This window comes from Globicephala melas, chromosome 13 (assembly GCF_963455315.2).
Source record: "Globicephala melas chromosome 13, mGloMel1.2, whole genome shotgun sequence".
Taxonomy (NCBI): domain Eukaryota; kingdom Metazoa; phylum Chordata; class Mammalia; order Artiodactyla; family Delphinidae; genus Globicephala; species Globicephala melas.
Genome location: NC_083326.1, coordinates 69,957,372 through 69,985,355, shown reverse-complemented (window position 1 = coordinate 69,985,355; position 27,984 = coordinate 69,957,372). Strand labels below are relative to the sequence as shown.

Genomic DNA, 27,984 nt, shown 5'->3' with positions numbered 1-27,984 from the left:
CTGCCCGGATGTCAGCTTCTCCCCAAAACAGGTGAACTGAGAGAGAGGTGGCAGCTGTGATGTTTCATAACCTACTCTCAGAAGTCACACTGTCATTTTTGCCACATTCTAGTCATTGAAAACGAATCACTAAGTACAGCCCACATTCAAGGGGGAGAATCAGGTCCCTAATTTGTAGCAAAGAAATTGTGGACTTATTTTAAAATGGCCGTCACATGCAGGTCTCACATTCTGCTGTGCGGACCCGAGATCACAGGACCTCACACCTGTGATCGCTGAGACTCAGCTCAGAGGGAAGCACCGGGCTGCCTCGAGCACTGATTCTCAGGAACAAGCATTTTGTATTACACACATTTTAGGCTCAACAGCAGCCCTGGGAAATTAGATGGGAAGAGAGGTTTCTGAAAGCAAAACAGAGGAGATTAAGCTCTGCCAATGGCCTGACAGCCAGGAAAGGGCTCAGAGACAGGCAGGAGATTTCCTTGTGAAGCAGATCTTGTTTGGAAGAGTCCTTGAGCCCAGGTAGTTAGCCGAGGTACCGGGGGCGCAGATGAAAATGGGCTCAGGGGCTCCAGGTTCTGTCCCTGTGTCAACACGTAACAGGTCAGAATTTCACCAAACTCAGGACTTGGAGATCTCACGATTCTGGAGCATCAGTGGCAAGAGGAAAGAAGTGTGGATGCTTGAAATACCTCAGGACAGAAAGCGAACATGTTCTGTGTAAGGCGGTCACGGGAGTGTTCCGTGAGAGCTTGGCCCCGGGATTTGTAAGGGACGTTTCCTTGGAGAATCAGGCAGAGAAGTAGGACACTGTACATTTCCCCTAGCTTGAGGTGTGGTCCTCCTCCGTCTGGGAAGCTCACCTCTTAGGCCAGCCAGTGGCAGGAGGGACCCCAGAGAGGAGACAGAAAGGGTGGCATGGGCCTGGCGTGCGGTCCAGCCACGCTGAAGCTGGTGCTCCCTGGGACAGCGCGCCACCCTCGCACGGACCGTTCTGTCATGCGCTCTTCCTCACCTGGCCAGGCTGGATCAGGCAGGGCAAAGAGAAACGTGACCACGTGAAATACACACATATGTACATATATACATAGATACCTTTTTCCTTACTTTGTCACTAGAGATGTTACTGTTACTCAGAACTCATTAGTGTTTTTGGCTATTTTTATTTTTAGCCCTTAGAAACTTGTTTCAAGAAGAAGACACCATGTCAGAAACATGAGATAATGGTTCACTGACATGAAGTTATTAACATCACAATTTTCAAATGGAATCTCAGGTACTTCCAGTAAACATCTGGTTAGGATTTTGTGAAATATTTTCATCCTGTGACCTGCATCGTATCATAAAATGTCAGGCTATAACGTAATAGAACTGATGTTCTAGTACCACTCCAGCCCAGAAACACACAAACGAATGCTGTTCCCTTTCATGCAGCCACCGCTGAAAAGCACAGTCCTGCTTTTGCACCAAAACCTTTTAGAAACTCACGTTTGGGACACTCACTCACTCGGGAGGAACCAGCAGCACAGCCCACTTCCACCCAGGGGGCCCAGTCTGGCCTGTCGTCACCCAGCTCTCGGTCCCGGCACCCCAAACTCCCTTCCACGTCATTGAGATCTGCCCCCACTGCGGGTGAGCCAAAGAACAGGCTGCTCGTTTTGAATATAGTTCCAGAAGATCCAAACAAGGTGTTTTCAGCATCCCTGACTGCTTCACTGCACGAGGCGTCCCGCCCTCCCAGAAGGACTGCCCTCAAGGTAACCTGAGAAGTGGGAGCTCTGGTCTGCTCGCTGACAAATCTGCCTCCTGGCTGGGTACTCACACCTCAGACCGGCCCCCTGGAGACAGGGCTGGACAAATACTCTAGACAGGGCCAACCAGGTTCTAGAAAAGATGCCAACCTGGGATTTTGTGGTCCTAGTTAAGGCGGGGGTGGAACAGCAGCAAGAAATGTCAGGCGCCCGGGGCTCAGTGTGACGGGGGGCTCACTGGCCCTGTGCCCCTTGGGTGTAAGGACCAAGGCACCCAGTCTGGCCGCAGTGCTGCCCACATCATCAAGTTCTTTACCATGTGCTCTAGGTCTGCTGACCCGGAGAGCTACCTCCTCCAACGCCAATCTGCAGAAGGGGCAACAAACACTTAAATATCATTACATTCCTAAAAACGAGGGACTATTCCAAGGAAAACAAAATAGTGGGACTTTTCCATTTAACAAGGCAGAGCTTCCTTTGCTGGGATTCGGTGTGAGAGTCATCTGCTGGGGTCACGAACCCACGGTTCAAAGCAAGTTCACCCCGTGCTTCAGCAGCTTCTGCTTGGCTTTGCCCGGGAGGCTGAAGGCGCTGTCCTGCGGACTCGGGAAGCCGGAGCTCCGCCCCGCCGGCGCCAGCTGCTGGAAATAGGTTTCCTGGACAGGGCTGCAGCAGGCGTACACAGCCGTGGAGGCATTCCTGTTGGAGGAAGAAAGGAGACCACAGTCCGACGCTGCCTGTGAGCCTTCAGAGCCCGGAGACCCGCAGAGGCGCTGTCAGTGACCCGGCAGGACGAGTCATGGACCAGTCACTACGGCCATGGAGAGGGGGCACCTTGGCCTGCAGGTAACGAGCACGGATCCGGAGTCACACAGACCTCGGTGCTCATCCCACCCCTGCGACTTCCTGGCTGTGTGCCCTTGGCTCAGCTGCTCCAGCTTTCTCGTCAGTGAAGTGAATACGACAACAGTAAGTTCCCTCACTGAGACTTTACAGAGAGTAAACGATTAGGCATATACACACGTTGCTTAGCCCACGGCGCGCGGTTAAGAAATGGAGGCTGCTTGTTCTGTTTCTGTTATTCAAATGAGCTACGCATCCCAACGCTAAAACCCTCTCAGCTCCAAGGAAGATGGAATACTACAGGGCCACAAGGTGGGTGATGGATCTAGGTTGCCAGCGTGGGGCAGCTGTGACTTAAAGCCAGAGGAGACACATTTATTACGGAAAGATATACAGAAATATTGGCTGGAGATGGCGCTGGGCAGCAGAAGTGTCCGCATTCCTGTGTGGCCGGTGACAGGCATTAGAACCTGGTCAGCACCAGAGCCGAGCCCAGAGCCCACACGCCTCCTGCTCAGCCACACTGTCCCCGGAACTGGAAACGTGTGCGGCCGGGGCATGTGCTTAGAGCTGAGACACCTGGGCTCAAATCCTGACTCAGCCTCTGAGTAAGAATGCGACCCTGGGGCGAGTCGTTCATTCTGTTTGTGCTTCAATTTCAAAAGAATGCGCTGGACCAAATCATTCCAAGGACTTAACTGAATGATACACACAGAGCAGGCACCCCCCCTTCTGACCCTCTAACTTGCCTTCTTTTCTGCTACCGGTTTCATAAGAGAAGCTTGTAGAGAGAAAAAGTAGAAATTCGGTTGGTTAAAGATTGTAAATGACAATAATAATAATAATCTAGATCTGCTGGCACAGCAGTGTTCAGGACATGCAACAAGGTGAAAAAAAGAAACTTGTAAATCAGCACATTAGTATGCTCCAGTTTTCTAGAAGAAAGACCATTAAATAATCAAAAATTCTAATCGTCTATCTTTTATATGCAAAAAATAAAAATGAAAACCAACGAAACCTGGAGTAATGTACACCAAACTATTAACTGTGGGTGTCTCTGGGCCATATTGCCAGCGAGGGGAGGGCAGCATTTGACTTGGGAGACTTGGTCCTGAGCACGTGGGGCTTGTTAAGTTAGAAGATGGAAGACAGCACTTCAGCATCGTTTATGGCAGAGACCGAGGCCCCTCCTCCCTCCCCAGTGACGGATGGACGCACTGAGGTGGTGAGGGCCTTAGGTCTCCTCCCTGCTGTACCCCAGTGTGTAAATCAGCCTGAACCCCAGGATGGGACCCAGCAAATACATGACATGGGAAGCGTGGGGGCAGATGACAGCAGCCACCGGAGCAGATCAAAGAAAGCCCTGACTGGTGCCTGGACTGTCCTTCATTTGGTTATGAACGAGGCTCTGCCGGGACCGGGAAGGCGGCTCCTGGCGCAGGGCTGTCAGTGAGCTGGGGACGCTCACCTGACGGTTACTTCGTACAGCGCGGGCAGCCGGGCGAAGTCGGAATGCATCAGGCTGACGGCCTGGAGGAAGCGGCGGTCCTGGGCTGTAGCCACCTGTGGCAGGTTGCCTTCCAGAAGAGGACACAGAAGTCGTGAGTGGCAGACTGCCCCCCCTCCAGCAACATCCCCCAAACCCAGAACCATAAACTGGGACAGGGTGAGGCCCCGGCCTGGGGTACAGGTGCCCAGGGGCAGCGGGACAGAGGCCGGGGTGCTGGGCCCTCCAGCTGCGCCCCGCCACGGAGCACACGCCGCCCCCGATGGTGGGCAACACCGGTCTCTGCACACGAAGGTCCGAATCGGGAGGCGACCTCATCACAGACATTTGAACGTGTGTGTGCTTCTCTCAAAATGTTGGAGAAACGGCCAAAATAAAATAAACGAGAAAAGAAGTGTTTGCCAAGAGAATTTAAACCCCGTGGGAGCTGGGCTCCAAGTGAGAAAGCAGCATCCTGACTGCAGGGCACTCACCCCGTGCGCTGGGCCCCGGTTCCCACTCCCACCCACTGGAGGCGCCCCTTACCCGCCAGCACGTTCTGGATGCGGTCGTAGTGCGCGAAGCCATAGGTTCTGGCCGCGGGGGCCGCCTGGTCCTGGGGCAGCGTCTCGTTCAGGTGCACCTCCAGCCCATTGAGGGACGCCAGGCTGCCGTGGTACTGCGGGGCAGGGAGGGGACAGGCCGCCACTGAGCAAGCCACCCAAGGGATATCTGCGTGGCTGCCTGACTTAGCAAGAAGGACTCTGACCAGTGCTTTGACCTATTGTTAGAGAAGTTCTGACTTCTGCCCTTATGTCCTAATGCATTTCAAACGTGTAGAAAAATCAGAAAATAGGGGGGAGCAGAAAAATAAAAGAAAAAGAAAAAAAGAAAAAAGCAAGGAAAACTGGCCCAGAATCTCACCGTCCAGGCAGAGCCACTGGTGGCGCCCTGGTGCATCTCCTATAACCAGGGCTGGCGTTTGTGCCCCGCTCCTCCCCCACCCCGTGCTTCTTGACTGTCTGCAGAGAGGCCACCTCCCTCCCGTGTACCTAGAATGGTACCAGCCACTGTTCTCGAAGGACTGAGAAGTGTGGGTGAAATGGTTTTCTGTGCTCTCTGGCTCAGAGGAGGAACCCAGCTGAGGAAGGCTGTCTGGGAGGTGAGGCCCAAACACCTGTATTTTAAAACACCTCCCAGGGGATGTCACCTGCAGGTGCAGCTGGGAACACTGGACTGTCCCATTTTGTACGATTTGTTGTTTATAAACTAAAGATGGAGTCAGACCATAAATAACGACTGCTGCTAGTTCTGTGACCTAAAGATACAGCATGAACTTCATCCTTCATCCGTGAACTATTTTCCCGCAACGTCATTTTCGAACGGCTGAACTCCATCTTGGGCCCCGCCAAGTACGTCCGTCACGTCCAGATGGACTCAGCCTGAAACAGGGCCTCCTGGGGCTGCCCCGGGCTGCTAAAGCCACAAGGAGGCCGCGGGCCCTGGGCAGCAGCTGGCGCCCAGGAGAAGGACCTCCTGGCTCAGCCTCTTCCCGACTAGATGACCCGGGGCAAGTTACTGGCTTTTCTGCGCCTCGCTTTTTTTCATCTGCGAAATAGGGATACTACAGGGCTGCTGAGTGGCTGAGGTCAAATAGCATCTATCCATTCTGTCCGCTCTGAAGTGCTGGGAGCGAAGGCATTTTCTTAAAGTCAAGAATATGAAAACTGTCGTTATTAAAGAAGTGGGACCTCTTCCATGAGCACTCGTCCCTGGACTAATACGACTTGTCTGTGGGTTGACTTATTTCACAACAGCTGTGTAAAAAACTAAGCTCACATAAAAGGACCAGAGATGTAAAGAGAATGTTCTGAGGTGAATGTCATGAAACTCAAGTGTTATTTTGGGGAGTGTCCTGGACTTAAATTAGCGTTTCTATCCCATGTCGTAGAAATGGTACTTAAAGACATTAGGTTTGGCACCAGGGTTTACGTGACACCCTCATCTCTGCGTCCCCAGGGCCCAGCAGCGAGCCTGGCTCCCAGGAGGTGCCAGTCAACAGCCACTGGGTGACTGGACAGCGGGTGTGACCGACACCAGGCACCGTCCACCACGAGCTGTGCGGGCTGAGTCGAGGGTCCATAGTAACGGAACAGGAGGACAAGCACACTGCGCCCTGCTCGGATCCCTGGATCAGCCTCACCAACGCAATTAACAGAGGCAGATGAGGGTGTGTGTGTGTGTGTGTGTGTGTGTGTGTGTGTGTGTGTGTGTGTGTGTGTGTGTGTGTGTGTGTACAGGATTTACCACGAAGTCAAACCACAGCCTCGCTGAAAGTTTCTGGATCTCAGGAATCTGCAACAGTCATCCCTCCATCCCCAGCGGGTGCCCAGGGAAAGGGAAAACGGGGACACAATGAGCCATGCCAAACCTTGAGCTTTCTCTGTAGGCACCGAGCCACTTCTGGAATCTTCTGCCTAACTTGTCCTCAGGATAAAATCACTTAACCATCAACGCAGTTAAATCACAAGACGCTATACCAGATGACACGTGGGCAATTTTCTACTGGTAAGCAAGTGCTTTCATATATACGAGGGGTCAGCAAACCATGGCCCGTGGACCAAATCCAGCCTACTGACACTTTTAGATAGCCTGAGAGCTGAGAATGGTTTTTATATTTTTGTATGGTTAGGGAAAATAAACTCAAAAGAATAATATTGTTATGTGAAAATTATATCAAGCTTCAATTTTTGTGTCCATAAACAATGTACTGGAACACAGCCACGCCGTTTACTTACATATTGTTTATGGTTGTTTTTGTACTACAACAGCAGATTCGAAGAGCTGTACAAAGCAGAAAACACCTGCTATGTGTTCCTTTACATTAAAGTTTGCCAACCCAAGACACACTACCACATACGAGAGCCTCACAGCAACCCTAGGAGACACAGAGCCGGGGCTGTTCCTGGATCCTCCGCCTTCTAGTCCACAGCACAGCAAGGGGCTCAATGTCAGTGTGTCCCCAAACACGCAGAAGAAACGATGCAGGAACTCACATTACTCAGAAGCACCAGTTTCACGGGAGAGGGGTGCTTTTTTGTATTTTATGCTAACACACTATACCCAGGCTTTGTCTACTGTACCCATAGCTCCGTGTCCTACTGTAATGATGAATAATTGAAGGTCAGTGAGAGGATTATCTTGGGTTTTGAGCAGGAAGCTATCAGCGGCTCTCTGCTGCCCCCTGGCGTGAGCCTACTCTGCTCCTCTGAACCAGTGAGTTGGCTATTTCTGGACAGCAAGCAGCAGAGGGTCTGGAGGGAAATCAGGTCGACTGTTTTGTGTGCAGAACCGGGACAAAAAAGCAATGAAAGCTCTCTGCTGATTATAAAATAGACGGCCTTTGGGTCTGATCAACCGACTCCACTCACAAACCAGCAAGCTGATCAAAGTTCGTTAACGCCCTACTCTTCTTAGAAAAGACTAGTTTTCTTTTTCCATAAAATTGCGTTCTCTTTCCTTCCCAACACCAAACCCTACTTTCCATGAAAGCCCAGCGAGGTCGTTGCCCTGACAACAAGGATGGGCTGTGACAGACCAAGTCCCATGTCCGAGTATCAAGGGCCACAGAAGGCAGGGCCTTTACTCCTTCACCTTCCCACCTACCGTGCCAAAGTCAGATCTGTGGGGGACAGAGGGTTGAGGGTGGGAGACAAGAAACAGGCAGGAGTCCTGGACCCCACCATGTGCGTTAGGTCTTGATCTCAAAGAGGCGGTTTTCTTAAGGGCAAAATGGGAGTTACCGTGCCTGCCCCCAGAGCCAGCTGCTCCAAGGCTTGGCTAAAGTAGCAGATGTGAAGTAGTTACATACAGCAAATGCACAATATATCTTAATTTACCTTCTTCTCCCAGAGCAGCCTGCACTATTTCTTCTTTTTCTTTTTGGGGGGAAAGTAAAAAAAGAGGGGTGGTATCCACTGTACTGCATGCCAACACCGGGCCTGCAAAATGCCGCATCTAAGCTCGGTGCTAAGCAGGACAGACCATGAAACCGAGGCATCGGCCAGGAGATGGATGCACAGAACTGCAGCCCTGGATCCCTGAGCTGTTACAAGGAGGAGGAGGTGGAGATGTCGCTCAGAGCCGTGGGGAAGGAGGTGGAGGGAAGCCGCCACTCGGGGAGGGTGCTGCAGGGCCTGTGGAAAGGGGAGAGGAGCCAGGCAAGTGCGAGAGGCGCAGGCTCTGTCTCCAGGCTCCGTGCGGAGGACCCGCTGCCCTCCTCCACTGCGTTCCAGGGGACCTGCTCATGTACGGAGGGCCACGGGCCTGCCTGCTAATACGATGGACTTAGAATAATATAGATTTAAGAACAGAAACAAGGCAAGCCCCAGGACACCGTTCACCCTGCAGCAATTCTAACCTGCTGTTTTTATCGCTGCCGTTGCCCGGCCAACTAAAGCAAGGCTGTTACTACGGCAACTGGATCCAGCGTGGGCCCAGGCCCCAGAGAAGGTCAGCTTACCACTCGAAGTGGGGAAGGGGCTGCAAGGGTTTGAGAGGAGCCTTCTGGATCCAGTTAGCATTTCAGACGTCCTGGGCCTTCTAGGAAGGAGCTCCAGATGGACGGAAAGTCAGGGCTGGCGGAAAACTCCCAATCCAGGCGGTGACACACACAGACTCCGGCCACACAGAGCCTAGAGCTGCCGGGCTAGGGAGTGAGGCCGTGTGGTCATGGCCCGCATGGCTGCACTGCACCCCACACTGCTGATGACGAACCAGAGGCGCTGAGAAAATGGAAGAAGCTGGAAAGGGCAACACTTGTGGATGCCTTTGCACGTGGCTCTGTGCTCAGCACTGGGTGCTCACTCACCCACCCCCCCACAAACAGCCAAGGAGGTGGGCACCACCGGTACCCCACTGTGTGGACAAGGACGTTTGGCACGAGGTCACACAGCTGCTGGCCGAGCGCCCCTGCCTGTCCCCACTCCGAGGAGGCGGGGGCGGGCTGCCAGGGGCCAGGGCGTCTGCACACTCACCACGTCCTCGATGGCCGCGCCATCTCCCAGCAGCGGCTCCTCGGCCAGCAGCAGCAGCGCCAGGCCTCTGACGCTGTGAGTGTAGAGGTTCATCCGCACGAGCCGCGCGAGGGACACGGGGGTCGCCCTGGATCCGGTTCTGTCTGCGCAGGGGCCGTCGCCTGGGGGGTCTGCCGAGCCCGAGGCGCGTTCCGGGCTGGAGGCTGAGCGGCCCTCAGGAACCCCATCGCCGTGCTGCCCCTCGCCTTGTTCCCCCACGGGCAGCTCAGACCCCGTCTGCCTCGAATCCAAGCAAGGCGACGGCAACGGCCCGCTCGTCGGGCTGAGGAGGTGGTCCCTGGGGACGGGGGCTTGGCTGCTGTTGCCAGGGAGGTCTCTGGGCCGTTCTAGGGCTCCATTCTGGGTGAGCATCTCAGCAGTGGAGGGAGGGAGGGGGCCTTCCACGGCTGTGCCCACAGGCAGGGCCTCAGGTGGCTGGCTTCCGGGGTTGCCAGAGTCACTGACAGATGCCCTGCAGCCAGGAGGCCCGCCGGCGGAGGCAGAATAACCCAAGGATGCTCCCGTGTCCTGAGCTTCTGGAACGTGGATTTCAGACAAGTCCAGTTCCTCTTCCCCCCTGGACAAACCGGTTTCCTTCACCAGGGAGAGGCCGAGCCCAGGCCCCCGGCCCCCGGCGGCGTGGTACGGTGTTGGGGGCTTGATGCTTTTCAGATCACAGTCTGACCAGTGTCCGTTCTCCCCCCTGCCATTTGGCCAGGTGACGTCAGGAGACGTGGGCTCAGGGCTGGTCGCTGAGATCCGAGCCGTGGATTCCAAGTGTCTGGGGGCGTTTTCTTTCGGGGCAGATGTGTTCAAACCCTTTGGAGGGCGCTGGGCTGGGGGCTTCGGGAGTCTGGCTGGAGATGCCAGAGTGCTGGCGAACAAGGCGGGCATGAGGAAGGGCAGGCGACTGAGCGTGGGCAAGGGCCCTGCCCTGGGGGAGACTAAAGCAGTGCTTCCCTAAAAAGCATGGGCATTGGTGACAAGTGGGTGCTGAGGCCACAGAGCCTAAGAGGCCATGGTCAAAGCACAGGAGGAAACCTAGAGCAACGCCTAGGCCTAGCCCTCGGGGCTTCACACAGTGACACTGGGATCACCTACAGGAAACGGCAGAGCCCACTGAATCAGGGACACCCACGTTTGGAGGCCGACTGTGAGTCAGGCCCTATACTGGGTGCTACACACATACTATTCCCAACTTTCGCAAGGAACCCGTGAAGTAGACATTACTGGGTCCATTTTACAACTGAGGCTCAGGCAGGGAATGGACTTGCTCAAGCTCACACAGCTGATAAGCAGCAGATCTGGGATTTGAAACCTACGCTTATCTCACTCTGCCAGATACCCCTGATCTCTATGCTGAAGCTCCAGATGCCCCTGCCAAGGCAGAGCACGGAGAAGACGGAATCGGTTATCAGATGCCAGGGGCTCACCTGGATAAATCCTTGGGAGGGAGTGCCCCAGAGGAACCCCTGTGAGCTCCCTTACCTGGTTGTGGGCTCCCGGGGGAACTCACGGAGACTGACAGCTTCCTCTTCGGTCAGGAAAACAGGCACAATCTGGACGTTTGGAGGGAGTGCTGCTCCTAGAATTGTAAAGCGGTGTGGCCAGGGCCCTCCCCTGGGCCAGAGAAGACAGAGGGGCAGGGACTGTTCTTGGGGTGACGCATCCAACCCACAGGCGGGCTCAGAGAGCAGCTCTGGGCTACGTTCCTCAACCCAGAACAAAAGCCACAAAACTGCAGCTACAATGTCAGCCATCAGCAGGGAAAAGCCCGTGTGGGCAACTCTGCACCCAGGGTGACGTTTGGTGGAAGAAAGTTTAGTGGCACTTAAAAAAAAAGACAGAAGCTGGGCTTCCCTGGTGGCGCAGTGGTTGAGAGTCCGCCTGCCGATGCAGGGCACACGGGTTCGTGCCCCGGTCCGGGAAGATGCCACATGCCGCGGAGCGGCTGGGCCCGTGAGCCATGGCCCCTGAGCTGCGCGTCCGGAGCCTGTGCTCCGCAACGGGAGAGGCCACAACAGTGAGAGGCCCGCATACCGAAAAAAAAAAAAAAAAAAGACAGAAGCTGGAAAAAAGCACTTCCACCTGACCAAACGGGTCTGCCCTGACTTATGATGCAAAATGAAACAAATCCCCCTCTTGGGGGCACCTGCACTGCTGCAAAAGGTCTTCCTGGCAGGGGCCGCCGATAGCACCCATTCCTAACCGTGACCTTCTGGGACTCGTCTGAGTAGTCTCATAACGGGGAGTTAAGGAGGATCTGAAAACGGGGATTTAAGAGGTGTGCCTAAAATCACGAGCTTTACAACTGGGATTTTGATGGGTAACTTTGTGCTTGAAGCTCTATATATTTTTCCTAATCTCACGAGCTGATGGAATTACCATGTAGGACTACTTGGCCTTTCACGTGACTTGGATAGGGCCAGGCAGCTTGAAGACCATTCCCAAGATGTAACAAGGCACCTGATTGCTTACCGTGTTCCTCCAGGGCATCCCCTCCTAGAGGTTTTCTCTGAAAATAAACACACAGAGAAGTTGGTGCTGGGCACCGCATTCTCCCCCCAACCTAACCATCAGGACCGCGTGGTACCATCTGTTCATGAAATGTAGCCAGGCCCAGGATGCTGGTCCCAGCCGCATGCCAACAGCAAAGCAGATGGAACAGAAGCTCCCCCAAGCTGCCTGCCCCCCGCCGTGGCTGGGGTCAGCCAAGAGCCGGGCCCACGCTGGCTGGGGCGGCCACACCACCCCGGCTCACACCAGGCTTCTTCCCGTTCTGATTTCTCAGTTTCTCCTCTCTGGGAATAACAGCAAGCATTCATTCATGTTACCTCTCAGACCTCCAGGGAAGTCATCTCCTGGAATAAAGCCACATCTACCACAGCCCTGGCCTAGAGCTCACACAGATCCCATTATAACAAAAGTGTGAAGGGCCTGTGACCCTCACAAGGGAAGGATTCAACCTAAACCAGATGTGAGGTCAGATCTCTTGTTCTGATTTACAATCAAGGTGAGAAACCCAGGAATCTCCTCAAAAGAGCTTTCCAGCCATCTCCACCTAAAGGTTCCAAAAGGACCCACCAAAACAAAACAAAAACTGCTCTTCTCACCAAAATGACTTTCACTCCTAAGAAGTGTTGTGGCTTTCTTTTTTTCTTTACATAAACTAACTCTAGACAAAAATTCTTTTCCAAAATATCACATATAATTCCCTCACCCGCAAGCTAATCCTGTTAACATTGGGCACATTTTCCTTTAAGTCTATGCATTTTTTTTTATACTCTGAGGCCACATTACGTAAAACTTTTTTTTCTGCTTGAAAGAGTGACACACAATTTCTGTCATTAAAGGATCTTTGGCCATTTTCAACGGCTGACCAAAATTTTATGAAGTTTACAGTGGTGCAGGAGAATTCATCGTTTCCGAAAATAGTGAATATTTTCGGCTTTGTGGCCATACAGTCTCTGTCCAACTGCTCAACCTGCAGATGTGGCTCAAAAGCAGGCCAAGAAAATTCTGTCAGTAGGCGACTGGCCCACAGCCCATGGTCTGCCAGCTCCTACCGTAGACATTTAAGTTATATCTGATTTTTCACTTTCGTAAATCCTGTTGCGATAAATTTTGAGTATAAACCTTCTTCAGCAGTCAGATGACTTCCTTAGTATTGATTCGTAGTGCTGAGCAATAAGGAAAAAGGAAAGGGCATCCTCAAGCCTCTTATTATCAAATAGTTTACCAGGAAGGCTGTCCTGACGACCCCTGCATCACGGTGGGAAGGAGCCGGCTAGAGCCACACACGTGTTTTAAATGTCTACTGATTTAATAAGTGTAAGAAGCTAGCCTGATGACACATTTAAAACCAGAGTCTGGCACAGGAAGAATCAACTACTAAAACAAAAGAAAAAAGAACTCAAAGGAAATATGCCAGATGCTAGCAGTGATTTTCTCTGTGCAGTCCAGTTGTGGGCAGTTTTATTTCCCATGAGCACATATGACTTTTCCTTCATTATAAAAACAGTTAAGTAAATATAAGAAGGAAGTATTTTTAAAGTTTCTGTTGTCCTAAGCCATCTTTTACAGTCTCTCTCTCTCTCTGAAAAATCCAACATCTCTTTGACATAAAGCCCATCCTTGAGGGAAGTCAAATTCTCATGGCTCCACTTGGATCGAAGAAAAACCAACCAAGTCTGCCACGCAGAAGACAACATTTTCTTTCGGCTTTGCCAGTGACCTCACTCGAAGGAAACCACACGGATGGACCTGGGGTCCTGAGAAGGACAAGGCAGCGGCAGCTGCCCCCGTCCATCTAGCACTGGGGCTCAGCCTTGCCCGGTATAAAGACAGACTCGCCGCATGAAGCATCCCAGCCAGCGGGGTGGGCTTTGCGATACCTGGTCCCGACGTGCAGCTCGATGAAGCAGAACCTTGGCTGTGACAGAGGGTGGGAGCTGGGTGCTAACGATCCTGGGGGGTCAGACACAGGAACAAGGACACCATGAGAAGAAACACACTCAGGACTCTGAATTGGAAACATTCCTGACACCCTGTGGTGGCGAGGATCTCGGGGACACAGCTGGTGGGAGTTTCAACTGGGAGAGCCCCCGTGGAGGGCTCTTGGGTGCTCAAGCTCACTAAGAGGCCCTCCAGCTGTGTGAAGAGCTGCAGTGAGACCTCAGAGGCCAACTGGAGACGGACCCAGCCAAGAGGCTGCAGGAGCCTGAGCTGAAGCTATGGCCAGCACACCAGGGCCCTGGGCAGCAGGGGAAGGTGCTGTGGGCCTCCTCCATGCCCTATCTGAGAATTTCACAGATCTCTTCAAAGCTGCCTTTTATATTCCCAACTCTTTTCTGGACACAACAGTTTGCAATTTCCCAGCTCTGCCCAAAGACAGGCAGGGACCCTATATCAAATCTAAACTACCTGCTAGTTGCCCAACAAGACCACCTGGAACTGGCCACACAAAGAGCTCCCCGCCCCCGATCGGGGTGGTCAGTTCTGCAGCATGGGCAGGGCTGGAGGGGCAGGACCCGGCATTACTCACAGCCCCTTATAGAGGATGCAGCCGGCTAGAACATGGGGCGAGCGCTGGCAGGTCTGCAGAATGAGGGCCGCCTTCAGCAACAGCAGGGGCTCCACCTGTGCCGGGCAAGAAGCAAGCCACGAAGTCAACACACTTACCATCAGCGAAGGAGGAACAGGAAGGGGGCTCTGGAGAGCAGATGGACAGCTCAGAGCCCAAGCCTGGAGGCAGAGTGTGCCGCACAGTGACAGCTATGTCACGCCTCTGACACCCAGAACGGCTGCCACCACAAATGCCAAATTCTGGGGACAAGGAGGCCTCTCTGGAAGCTGGAAGGTAGAGCAGATATGGCGTATGGCTCTTCACAGGCGACAGTGCAGATGGCCAAGGAGACCCTGACGATCAACGCTGAGACCAGAAGGCAGCAGGAGAGGAGAACCTACCTCTCAAATTCAGGTCATGGTGTCAGTGAACCCACCCACCCGTCCTCCACTGTCGCCCTGAAGCCCAGGCACCCCTGTGACGCAGCTGGCTTGATGTCTGACCAGATCCCGTAACTCTGTTGCGTAACAGAAAATGATAACATCATGGCCTTTCACTCAGGAGTATATGCCTCAGTCGACGGTCCTTGTAAAAAGTCCCGAAAAAGACCAGAAAAGGATCTGAGCCTGGTCAAGAATGGCCAGCAATAACCAAAAGCCTCTTCCTGCTTCCTGCCGGGCAGCAGTTAGAACCCAGTGCCAAGGAGCCAAGCATGCAGTTCATTCTTTCACGCCCTCAAGACGCCCAGGCCCAGCCAGCCAGTCTGGAAAGCTCTGGGCCAACTCCAAGAAGCCCTCCAAACAGGAGTGGGAAACCCGTCCCTGTTTCTAGCAGCATCCCAGTGCCACATCCCTGTTAAAGGGACACAGTCAACGACAGCAGCGAGAGCCAGCCCGCACATAGTGGAAGGCTCCCGTCCCCCGAGATGCTCAGGGCACGGGCCAGCGGTTCTCGAGGGGCAGTGCCTCGCACCTCCCTTTGGCTACCTGACTGTGAGGATGTGATGCTCAGCCAGCTCAAGGCCACTGAGCAAGGGCAGTGCAGGCGGCCGGGCCAGCCACGCAGGTGGCCTCCTGTCACCGCGTGCCAGCGGCAACAGCGACAGCACAGGGACAGAACACCTCCCAGCCCCGCAGTCCCAGATGTGGCAACCCTGGTTTTAAAATGTCAGCCCTGGGCCTTTTTGGATGTCGAGAATAATTAAATCACATAATGGTACTATCGAGAAGGGGACCTTCAGATCACTGAGTTCAACACTCCTGGGCATTAGCAAAACAGTAACACCCTTTACTGAGTATCTGCTTCCTGTCATTTACATACTGTCCCATTTCATCATCAGAACAGCTCTGGGAGGCAAGTCTTATGCTGTGGCCATTTTACGGGCCAAGCCTCGTGAGGGCTGCATGGAATCTGAGCACGGGTCTTAACAACTACGCGCACTGAGATACACCTCATTCAAAGGGGAAAACGTGTCCAGAAGCCCTATTCCTATCCATGCAACGAGTAGGGGGCTGAGCCTGTTACTTTCGTTCGGTCCAGGTTCCAGAGGGAGTTGAATATCTTATGCAGGTCACCGGTGTTTCTCAGGATCTGGTCAATGAAGGTGTCCCACTCCCCGCTCAGTTCTTCCCGAGAGCAGCTCTGAAACAGAACAGCTGGAGGTCAACACCCAAGATTCCAAGAGACACACTCTTCGGCAAGGACTCCAACCACCAACAAAATTGTTCCTGCACGAAAAACTGGCCAGAAGGGAGGGCCTGTTCTGAACTTCCCATCCAGGCGAGGCCTCACCTCATGCCCCTGATAACCTGCCCCCCACAGACCAGGGCCCCTCGGGGCGGGGAGTGGGGGAGGGCGTGACCAGGCCCTGCTCTTCCCAGCCGTCCTAGGAAGGAGGGAACAGGCATAAACATTTGGGTGAACGGGACTCAGGCCACCGGGGAAGAAAGGCATCTGAGAGGGGCTCCAAGGGCCCATGACCTTGTCGCTGACACGATGTGTTTCTGTCAAGTGTACCAGACCCCTGGGTGAACACTGTGTTCTGCCGATATCGATTTTGCTAAGGAGGTTCCACTTAAGACTCCTCAACACCATACCTTGTAGGCCAGAGAAACAGGCCCGTTGTAAAAATTAAAGAAGCCAATGAGCTGATCCAGAAGCTGCTTGCAGCTGACGTCAGGGAGCTCAACAGCACAGCCCAGCACCTGTAAAGGAGGACAGGCATCTTCCTTTTCTCTGAGGCCAAGCTCAGAATCCTGGCACCCAGGGCTCACTAAAGCTGGACTCCACTGGCCCATCAAAATCCATCTTCTGCTGTGTGACCCCACACCCTCCACCAGCCTCGCTGGTCTCCACAGGAAACAAATACTTTTTGTACCTACTCATGTTGCCCAAGCTGAAATCTCCCTGCCTCCCATTCTTGTTCATTTGCCTGGGACTCCCCCCTGCCTTCCCCCCGACCCCGTGCCCCCCCGCCAGATGCCAGCCCCCGCAGGATGCCTGTTTTCATCACTCCAGACAATGCCGACCTGTTTCCTGATCCCTTGTATTGTTAGCACTGTTATTTGGACACTGGATGTTTCATTTGGGTTTCACAGCAAACACTGGACCCAGACCGTTTCATGAATGGCCATCCCGTCTCTCCAGCTGGATGGAGTACTTCCAGAACAGGGACCGACTGCATCATCGCGCCAGCCACAAAAGATAAACACTTGCTCAGTTAGGAAATAATCTGGGCCTATGTTTAAAGAGCCTGAAAAACCTTCGTATTCTTTGACTCAGTAATTCTTCCTGTAGGAGTCTTTCCTAAGGGACTCATCAGAAACTTAAACAAAGCAACCCTGAAATAAAACAAATAAACAAACAAACAAAAATGCTCTCTGAATGTAAGCCCCACCGATGCAAGGATCTGCATTTTGTTCACTGATGTAATCCAAGTGACAACAGTCTGGCACCCAGTAGGTGCTTATGTCTCCCCTAATTAATCTATAGAGGGAATGAAATCCTAATAATCCCACCAGCTTTTCTTTAGAAACTGACAAACTGATTCTACGACAGAAATACAAAGGACCTAAAATAACCAAAGCTGTCTTGGAGAAGAATAAGTTTGGAGGACTTCCACCATCTGATTTTAAGACTTATTATAAAGCTACAGACATCAAGACAGAGTAGTACTTGTATAGAATCTTCAGAAAGATCAGTGGGAAAGAATAGTGAGCCCTGAAGTAGAGCCACACACTTAAATGGTCATTTGATCTTCAACAAAGGAGCCACAGGAATCTAAGAGGAAAAGGAAAGTTTTCAACAATGGTGCTGCATTAACTGGACACCCATATGGAGAAAAGGACCCTTGACCTCTGCTTCGCACCATACACAAAGATATATCCAAGGTGGATTACAGACCTAAATTTAAAAGCTAAAACTGTGAAACTTACAAAACCAAAAATTGGAGAATGTCTTCTCCAATGGGGTAGGCAATGGTTTTAGACAGAATACAGAAAGCAATAACCATAAAAGATAACACTGATAAATTAGACTTCCTTAAAACTAGGGCTTCCCTGGCGGTGCAGTGGTTAAGAATCCGCGTGCCAATGCAGGGGACATAGGTTTGAGCCCTGGTCCGGGAAGATCCCACATGCCGCAGAGCAACTAAGCCCATGCACCACAACTACTGAGCCTGAGCTCTAGAGCCCACGAGCCACAACTACTGAGCCCACGTGCCACAACTACTGAAGCCCGCCCACCTGGAGCCCACGCTCCGCAACGAGAAGCCACCGCAGTGAGAAGCCGCGCACCGCAACGAAGAGTAGCCCCCCGCTCACCGCAACTAGAGAAAGCCTGCATGCAGCGACGAAGACCCAACGCAGCCAAAAATAAATAAAATAAATTTATTAAAAAAAAAAACTAAAAACTTCCCATCAAAAGACATTATTAAGAAAGTAGGCACACCACAAACTGGGAGAAGATATTTTTAAAATGTATATCTGACAAAGAACTGGTATCCAGGATGTATGAAGAAACCTACAACTCAAGAAAAAAAGAAAACCCAGTTTAAAAAATGGGCAAGAGCTTTGGACAAATACTTTGCGAAGGAAGATATACAAATGGCCATGAAGCACACGAAAAAGCCTTAATATCACTAGTCATTGGGGAAATGCAAATTGAAACCACAATGAGATACCACTTCACATCCAGCAAAATGGCTAAAATTAAACGAACTGACCACATTACTGCTGATGAAGATGTGGCAGTATCTGGAATTCTCATACACTGTTGGTGGGAATGTAAACTGGTACAACCGCTCTGGGCAAAAGTCTGGCAGTTTCTTGTAAAATCAACACACACCTACCCTATGACCCAGCAATTCCATGCCTAGATATTTACCTATGAGAAATGAAAACATATGTCCACAAAAAGACTTGTATAGGAATGTTTCTAGAGCCTTATTCCTTTTTTAAATTTTATTTTCTTGAAGTACTGTTGATTTACAATGTCATATTAATTTCTGCTGTACAGCAAAGTGATTCAGTTATACATGTATATACATTCTTTTTCAGATTCTTTTCTATTATGGTTTGTCATAGGATATTGAATATAGTTCCCTGTGCTATACAGTAGGTCCTTGTTGTTTATCCATTCTCTGTATAATAGTTTGCACCTGTTAATCCCACACTCTCAATCCTTCCCTTCCTCTATCCCCCTCGGCATCTAAAAGTCCGTTCTCTATGTCTGTGAGTCTGTTTCTGTTCATTTGTGTCCTATTTTAGATTCCACATATAAGTGATATATGGTATTTGTCTTTCTCTTTCTGACTTACTTCACTTTCTGACTTACTTAACTTAGTATGATAATCTCTAGTTCGATCCATGTTGCTGCAGATGGCATTATTTCATTCTTTTATGGCTGAGTAGTATTCCATTGTACATATGTACCACACCTTCTTTATCCATTCATCTGTCGATGGGCATATAGGTTGTTTCCACGTCTTGGTTATTGTAAATAGTGCTGCTATGAACACAGGGGTGCGTGTATCTTTTTGAATTAGAGTTTTGTCCAGATATATGCCCAGGAGTGGGATTGCTGGGTCATATGATAATTCTATTTTTAGTTTTTTAAGGAACCTCCATACTGTTCTCCATAGTGGCTGCACCAACTTACATTCCCACCAACAATGTAGGAGGGTTCCCTTTTCTCCACACCCTCTCCAGCACTTATTATTGGTAGACTTTTTTAAAAAAATTAATTAATTTATTTTTTGGCTGCGTTGGGTATTCGTTGCTGCGTGTGGGCTTTCTCTAGTTGCGGCGAGCAGGGGCTACTCTTCCTTGCGGTGCATGGGCTCCTCATTGTGGTGGCTTCTCTTGTTGCGGAGCATGGTCTCTAGGTGCACAGGCTTCAGTAGTTGTGGCTCGTGGGCTCAGTAGCTGTGGCTCAAGGGCTCTAGAGCACAGGCTTCAGTAGTTGTGGCACACGGGCTCAGTAGCTGTGGCTCAAGGGCTCTAGAGCGCAGGCTCAGTAGTTGTGGTGCACAGGCTTAGTTGCTCTGTGGCATGTGGGATCTTCCCCGACCAGGGCTCGAACCTGTGTCCCCTGCGTTGGCAGGCAGATTCTTAACCACTGCGCCACCAAAAAAGTCCCATTGTTGGTAGACTTTTTGATGATGGCCATTCTCACTGGTGTGAGGTAGTACCTCATTGTAGTTTTGATTTGTATTTCTCTAGAGCCTAATTCTTTTTTTAAAAAAAATATTTATTTATTTACTTATTTATTTATTTGGCTGCACCAGGTCTTAGTTGTGGCGTGCGGGATCTTTGCTGTGGCGTGTGGGATCTAGTTCCTTGACCAGGGATTGACCCCAGACCCCCTGCTTTGGGAGCAGGGAGTCTTAACTGCTGGACAACCAGGGAAGTCCCTCTAGAGCCTTATTCTTAAGTGCCCCAAACTGGACACAGTTCATGTGTCCACAAAAAGGAGAATGACTAAGTAGACTGTGATACATTCAGACTATGGAATACTGCTCAGCAATAAATAGGAATGAACCGCCGGTACATGCAACAATGTGGATGAATCCCACAAGTGTTAAAATAGAGGATAAAGGGATGAATATATAAATGTGTGATAAAGCAACTATAATGAAGTGTTCTGTAGAATCTAGGAGGTATGTGAGTAGTCACTGTAAAATTCTCTCAACTGTTCAGTATGTTAGAAAATTTTCGTAACAAAATGTTGGAAATAATACCTATGAAGGTGAAGATACTTCCTTACACTTAAGCATCCCATCCCCTCAGGAATAAATTTAAAATAAGAGGAGGCATGAGACAACAGTACTTTAGAGTCTATAGTACTACTAGCTGTAAATTGTTCTTTTTTTTTCTTAATGGTTCTTTGAAACCTAACATATATGCACAAGTGTCTTCGAGTTTCTGGCTCCCTTCCCCAGTAAGCGTGGAGAGTATAGAGAGTAGAAACAAGAAAAGATGGAGATTAAAAACTCAATTTGCATCACAGAGCAAAGAGAATTTCCAGAGGATGACCAAAAGAGAGGAGAAAGCAGGCGTGTGCAATGCAGGATGTGTTAGCAGTGTTTTGGAGAGAGCACTCAGTTCTGATGGGCACCTGCAGAAAGTGACACGAGAATCGCAGATGACCGGGGGTCGGGGGCAGCACACGCAGGGAGAGGAGGAGGTTCTAGGCTCAAGATCCATGGCAAGCATTATTTCTAAACCCTAGCATCGCAATACTTCTCACAAAGACAAAAGACTCTTGGTAGAGGCTACCCTGCAGGCACTGGTTCAGCCTGGTAAACTTACCCAAAGGTAATCGCCGTCAACCTTTATGGCGAACTTAAGTTTCCGCAGACGGACGATGGTGGGAGGAGAGCCGGAAATGTCAGAAATGCAGTGGACAACCCCGGCGATCTGTCCACAGAGCAGCTCCTGCTGGTCAAGCAGGGTCTAGGGAAAAGAGCCAATTCCAGACATTACGTTGAAGTTCCCGAACTCCTGTGTCATTCCTTAGAGCAGGGGTTGGCTAACTATAGCCTGGAGGCCAGATCGACTCTGCTGCCTGTTTTTATATAATCCGGGAACTAATGATGGTTTTTACATTTTTTTAAGGGTTGTCAAAATAACAACAAAGAAGAATACGCGATAGAGACCTTACACGGCTTGCAGAGACCAAAACATTCCCACATTGGCCCTTTTGAGACAAAGTTTGCTGAACCCTGCCTGAATTGTCACAAAACACCCACAGTGAATGCATAAGAACTACGTTTTGTTCCTAGGATTATAGGCCTGTGGGTAGAAGAGTGAGCCTTTATCCCCATTCAAATCCCCTGCAGAGTGGCCAGAGCAGCCTAGACTAATCCCCACTCTCCAAGTCAAGTGTGATCACATGAGTGAATACACAGGCCTCCTAATCGATCTTCACGTTAACTAAACTGTGGGGCAGACAGACATCATGTGATGCAACGGAAAGCAGAGAACTCTTGACTAAAATAGCTGAACTTGAACCAAATCGAGGCTCTAGATCTTACTACTAGTTTAAAGGAAATGCACTGGGTAGAAAGCATTAAATGATACCATCGTGAGGAAGTAATCAGCCCAATGCAGAGTGGGGGACGTGCTGACATTCTACTGCATAAGAGACCTGGTTTCTTCAATAATTCAGTGGCACAGGGGGAAAAAAGGATGGGGGGAGGGGGGAGGAGTGTTATATGATAAAAGGGACTTGAAACACAAAATAACCGAATGGGGTATGTGGACCTTGCTAGGATGCTGATTAGGAGAGGGAGGGAGGGAGGGAGGGAGAGAGAGGCAGGGGGGAGGAAGGAAGGACTAAGTAACATCTAAGATAATAAAGGCAAAATTTGAATATAGACTGTATCAGATGATATTATTGTTACTAATTATTGTAAATTTTGCTGCATGGGATGTTAACAAAATACACCCTTTTCAGTTAGAGATGTTACTTGATACTGGTGAGATGACACCATGTCTAGGATTTGCTTCAAAATACTTCAGGAATGGACTTCCCTGGTGGCGCAGTGCTTAAGAATCCGCCTGCCAATGCAGGGGACACGGGTTTGAGCCCTGGTTTAGGAAGATCTCACACGCTGCGGAGCAACTAAGCCCGTGCGCCACAACTACTGAGCCTGTGCTCTAAAGCCTGCGAGCCACAACTACTGAGCCAGCCTGCCACAGCTACTGAAGCCCCCGCGCCTAGAGCCCGTGCTCTGCAACAAAAGAAGCCACTGCAATGAGCAGCCCGTGCACTGCAAAGAGTGGCCCCCACTCACCGCAACTAGAGAAAACCCACGCACAGCAACGAAGACCCAATGCAGCCAAAAATAAATAAATACGTTTATTTTAAAAAAATACTCCAGGAAAAAAAGAGTGGGGAAGAGTTAGGATAGCTCATATCACATTGGTCAAGTGTTGATTATTGTTGAAGCTGATGATGGGCACGTGAGGGCCGATGATTCTCTCCTCTTTACTTTGGTATATGTTTGGAGAAAAGTTTTTTTTTTTTGGTACGTGGGCCTCTCACTGTTGTGGCCTCTCCTGTTGCGGAGCACAGGCTCCGGACACGCATGGCTCATGGGCCCAGCCGCTCCACGGCATGTGGGATCTACCCGGACCGGGGCACGAACCCGTGTCCCCTGCATCGGCAGGCGGACTCTCAACCACTGTGCCACCAGGGAAGCCCTGGAGAAAAGTTTTTAATCCAGCGGGGCAGACAGAAAATCATGACGGTAACAGAGAGCTAGAGAAGGCGGAAGTACTGGGCTGCCTGGGCACTTCAACACCAGAACAGCAACAAATAATACAACTAAGAATAAGAGAGTAGAAGTGGCGAATGCCTGGACTACGCAGAGAAAACTGTCCACATGTAACCCTCCCCAGACCTTTGGAAAAGTCACCACTTTGAGGCAGTGGGATCCCCACCAAACAAGAAAATGCTGTGCGGCTTACCTGAGGGGGAAAAAAGTAACAGATGCCAGCTCTGGTTGGATCTCCTTCTCCCTTCACCTTGGAACCATCATAAAGGAAAAAATAATTCCACCTGTCAAGAGAACAGAAGGGAGCTGTGTTTCCTTCCATCTGGTGAGCAGGGCCTTGTAAAACACAGCTTCCTTTTGCCCAGCCGGAGAGGGGCTCATGATTCGGCATTTAAAAAGCCCTCTGGTGGTCCCAGAGGAGAAGGGACCCAAGAGCTACAAAGAGATAAAACCATTTCATAAGTGCAGCCAAGTCAAACTAAAAATACGCCTCTATCCAGCCGTCAGACCATCTGCCCCAAAAGACAGAAGAGCAGCTAAGGAAAGACAGGGCACCCACAATGATGCCTCTTATTTGAGACACTGAACCTTAACTCTATAACCATGTGGTTTGGTCAACTGTCTTTTAAGGCTCTGATAATGAAGTAAGTTAGGGATGTCTTAGTTGTCTTCATAACTGCTGGGCACGAGGTCTCTGGAAATTGCCCTTCTACCAGGAATTCATTTAACACACATTTGCTGAGGGCCTGCGGTGTGCGCTGCATGTGCCAGCCTCGGGGGCCATCGCGAGGAAAGGGAAACAGGAAACATGCAGTTTGCCCGCAGGGCAGCGAGTCTATGACGGGAGAAGCGGGGACATCTGAGAGCTCAGAGAGGCATCACACCCCTCCTTTAACACAATCCCTCATCAAACTTCTGATTCCCTCCCTGCAGAGGAAGCTCTCTCCTCAAGACCCATAACCCTCTGCTCCTCCCTAAAGACTCGGGGTCTCCTCTCTGGTGTAACTACAATTACTTCTTTAAGACCGCAAAGCAGACTACCCAGGCTGGACCTGGGTTTTAACCTCTCAGTCTCCGAAAGCACACCCATCAGGCCAGAGCAGTGACTACTCTGTCACCTGCACTCTTCTCCCCTGATCTGCGCCCTCCCCGGCTCCCACCTTATCTTCCTATGACAAGCACTAACTCTGTTTCTAGCACAATCCACTTTCCCGAGTTCTAGGTCCCAACGTGCAGCTGGCTGCAGGGCCCGGACAGATCAAAGAGCCTCAAAAAATGTTTCAAACCCAGCTTGGAAACCCCACTGCCAGGTGGTGAGCATACTGTAATGTATAGAAATAGCAAATCACTATGTTGGGCACAGTGTTATAGGTCAATTATACTTGAAACAAACTCATAGAAAAAGAGTTCAGATTTGCAGTCATCAGAGGCAGGAGGTGGGGGAAGGGGGATTGGATAAAGGTAGTCAGGGCTTCCCTGCTGGCGCAGTGGTTGAGAGTCCGCCTGCCGATGCAGGGGACACGGGTTTGTGCCCCGGTCTGGGAAGATCCCACATGCCGCGGAGCGGCTAGGCCCGTGAGCCATGGCTGCTGGGCCTGTGCGTCCGGAGCCTGTGCTCCGCAACGGGAGAGGCCACAGCAGTGAGAGGCCCGCGTACCGCACAAAAAAAAAAAAAAAAAAGTAGTCAAAAGGTACAATCTTCCAGTTACAAAATAAATAAGTACTAGGGATGTAATGTACAACATGATAAATGTAATTAACAATGCTGTATGTTATATATGAAAGTTTTTAAGAGTAAATCCTGAGTTCTCATTACAAGGAAAACATTTTTTTTTCCTTTTATATCTATATGAGATGATAGATGTTCACTAAACTTGTGGTGATCTTTTCATGATTATGTGTGTTACAGTGCTGTATGTCAACTATATGTCACTAAAACTGGAAGCTAGATAGATGAATATTTGAATGAATGAATGAAACCCCACTGCTGGGCCCCATTCTACTGTTTCCTTATGTTCCCTGGGTGAAAGTGACCCCACTCTTACAGGCACACAAAAGAAAACCTGAGTGTCGTTTTGAACTGCACACATATAATCAGTCATAAATCCTGCTCATTCTATTGAAACCATGCCTCTCACTTTCCTCTCCTTCATAAATGTTTGCTGAACCAAATTAAGACACGCTTAACCCATTTGCGGTTGAGAAGGGAACTGAGTTTCAGGCAGACATTGTGTAATACCCTTGAAGAGCCAGTCTGGCCAAACCTCTGCTCGTGGTGTAATTCTGCACCGCCACAGCTTCTTGTCTCTCAAAAGTGAAGACTTCAGTGCCCACGGCATTATCAAGGCCGGCTGCGGGATCCAGCCGTGGCTCTCTTTTCTACCTTCTACCAGCAATGCTGGATTCGTCAAACCCTGCAAGAGGCTCGTGTGGTTACAGTACATCAGCTTTGGAGAGAAATGGCCCTTGATTTGCTGCTCTGAGGAAAATGGTATTTTTTTTTTTTCTTAATAAAATCAAGACAGTCTGGCTGGGGACTCTCAGTTCACCCAAAACATCCGTGCAGCAGCCTGCAGGAACTAACCCCCTGCAGGCCCTGCTACTCACCAGGAGGCTGACCTGGTCTCTGTCGAGGTGGAGGTGGCCATTTACTCTTCGGCGGCCCTCATTCTCTTTATTTGGGTTTTCTTTTCCAGTCTGGCTTCTTTCTCCCCAGCAGTGACAGTTCCTCCGCTGAATCCGGATGTGGGACGTTTAGGTGTTTTCAGTCTCCAACAGTCACTTGTCTAGTTTTCATTCAGCATGAAAATGCTTCTTCCCTTCCTTCCAGGCCCTTCGGTCCCATCAATACCTCCAGCCTCTCAGAGCTCTGGGAAAAAAATCAATAAAGTAAGAGAATTCTACCAGAAAGTCAAATCCACCAATCTGGTTCCGTGAGCATCGTTTCCCTGGCCCTCTGCAGAACGACCCCTTCAAAGAACGACCCCTTTGCCAGGGAAGCCTGACAGGGCAGATGCATGCTGAAGGCGGTGCTCTGAAGCGATGTCTAGCTTGTCGGGTTCAAAGCCATTCTGAAGGTTTCTTTAAAAAGTTTTGAAGCTTTCCCTTCAAACATCAGTCCCTTGACCCTAAAATAAACACAAGGAATAGATTATTTCAGAATCCCATGAGTGAGCATGTGACCCAGCAGGGTTAAGCAAATGGTATGCTTCAAAAGAGTTTTCCAGAAAGCTGAAAAGTGTGTTTCAAAATCCAAAAGTGAGGGGAGCAAAACTTCAGAGTAAGTCCCATAGTTAACGTGAAGAGATAGATCACACAGAAGATAGAATTAAATAACCGGTGTGAAAAAGCTCTGGGTGTCAAGGACAGCTATACAAATAAGGCGGTTGGTGTAGTAATAATGGAACTCAAATTAAGGAACTGTCACCTTGACAGCCCAAAATTAATCTTAACATGTAGAATCCCAGAGCTGGGCAAGTTTCCAAAAGTCAAAAAGAGAATTTAACAAGTGGCTTTCAAACTCCCACAAGAGGAAAGAGAACTCAAGAGTATCAAGAAATTTCAGGCTCAGAAGGGACGCTGGCATCACACACTCTAATCCTTACTCTCCTTCAAAAACTACCTGGACTGGCTCTTGCTTACTCCCTCCAGAGATAGGCAGTTCTCAGTGTTCAATTTATCCTTCCACCAAGCTGAAACGGGCCTCGCAGTAACCTCCACACACTCTCCAGGAAAACAGAACAAGGTCTCATCCTTCCACAAGTCAACCCTTTGGTCACTTCAAAACTGTATCCCTACTGTCACTTTCTCCAAGCTTAATGTCCCCAGCGACATGGTTTCGAAAGCTTGCCCACCATCTGCCATCCTCCTGGGAACACAAGAGAGTTTTTTTAAGCTCCTCTGGTAGAGGGAAGTCCCTAGAGAGGACACCACCGAATCTTTGATGGCCTGTAAAACCTCTGTCTTTTCTCAGCTCTGGATACCCTGGGGTGGGCCTCCCTAGGGTCATATTCATATCCGGGTGCCTGTGGAGGCGGCATCTAAGCCCGTGGAACCAAGGACTGCAATCTGAAACCCCCATCCCTTGTTCCCATAGGACTGGGCCCTACACTGCCAAGGTCCACTCGCTTATCTCTGAAAGGTCCAGAAGAAGCCGCTAATGGTCCGTCGGGGACAGGGCAAGTGTTGGGATGTGGCCAGAGAAGGCTGTGGCCTGGGAAGTGGCAGTAACGATCGGGGGAGTCGAGACGTGGCCGGCAAAGGCCTGTGGGTGGTGGTGATGGTGTAGGAAGTGGCCTCAGTGTGTCAGCAGAGCAGGAAAAGGGGCGCTAATGAAAGCGATCGGTAACCGCCGGCAGCAGTGGGAAGTGTCTGGCCTCAGCTCCAGGGGGCTGGGACTGGTGGGCAAAGGTGCGGGGATCAATCGGGGCCGGGTCACAGCGCGGAGGGGCCGCCAAAAGGCGCTCTCGGCCGGGGTCCCGCCCTTTGGTGTCCCCGCGCCCCCGGGCGCCGCCCACCCGCCGGAGTAGCCAGGCAGCCCGGGGATACGGGATCAAGGCTCGGGACTCGGGACCCAGAGGTCCCAGCGACTCCCGCCCGATACCTACGTGCGCGGCGGAGAGGCCCCAGGGTTACGCGCCACCTGCGCTTACCGCCCCCTAAAGTTCCCGCAGAGCTGGCGCGCGCCGATGACGTCAGAGACCAATGGCGGCGGCGGCGGCGCTGGAAGCCTGGCAAGCGGTGTCTCGTCGGAGAAGGCGCTCGGCGGCTCTGCGTCCGCGGCGTAGGGAGGCGGCGGCGGTGGCGGCGGCGGCCCGGGACCCGGGAGCCCAGCCCGAGGTGGACGGCGGAGACGTGCTTCGTCGCATCCAGGAAGCCAGGTGAGTACGGGCTAGGTCCTGGGTCCGAATCTTCACGTCCGTGGGAACCTCCCCAAGCCCCAGTCTCGCCATCTGTAAAGTGGGAATAACTGCAAACTCTTTAAG

The 27,984-nt window shown here is 50.9% G+C and overlaps 2 protein-coding genes across 15 annotated transcripts in view; one reads left to right on the top strand and one right to left on the bottom strand.

Moving 5' to 3' along the window:
- Positions 1-2: 2 nt before the first annotated feature.
- Positions 3-27,679, bottom strand: HPS4 (HPS4 biogenesis of lysosomal organelles complex 3 subunit 2). Of its 8 annotated transcripts, none has more exons than XM_060310390.2 (15): positions 27,607-27,679; positions 25,607-26,127; positions 23,193-23,283; positions 21,030-21,173; positions 16,317-16,424; positions 15,745-15,861; positions 14,200-14,294; positions 13,550-13,622; positions 11,634-11,670; positions 10,644-10,740; positions 9,117-10,029; positions 4,627-4,759; positions 4,063-4,171; positions 3,344-3,375; positions 4-2,450 (listed from the first exon to the last, which is right to left on the bottom strand). In XM_060310390.2, exons 2-15 carry the CDS (start codon positions 25,645-25,647, stop codon positions 2,302-2,304), a joined length of 2,139 nt encoding a protein of 712 aa, XP_060166373.1. In that variant the 5' UTR covers positions 25,648-26,127; positions 27,607-27,679; the 3' UTR covers positions 4-2,301. The 8 variants fall into 8 exon arrangements, with proteins under 8 accessions (XP_060166378.1, XP_069903071.1, XP_060166373.1 ...); XM_060310392.2 differs by having other exon boundaries at positions 27,652-27,674; XM_060310393.2 differs by having other exon boundaries at positions 25,607-25,868; positions 27,607-27,658.
- Positions 25,617-27,984, top strand: part of SRRD (SRR1 domain containing) — a 32,192-nt gene continuing 29,824 nt past the window's right edge. For 5 of the 7 annotated variants that reach the window (XR_009566385.1, XR_011377946.1, XR_009566382.1 and 2 more), the window contains exon 1: positions 26,992-27,879. Coding sequence is in view for 1 of the 7 variants with exons in the window: in XM_030860689.2 (XP_030716549.1) it covers positions 27,704-27,879 (176 nt within the window). In the remaining 6 variants the exon portion in view is untranslated. Of the gene's footprint in view, positions 27,880-27,984 lie in introns of all 7 variants that reach the window. The other 2 variants (XR_011377948.1, XR_011377947.1) reach the window with 2 other exon arrangements.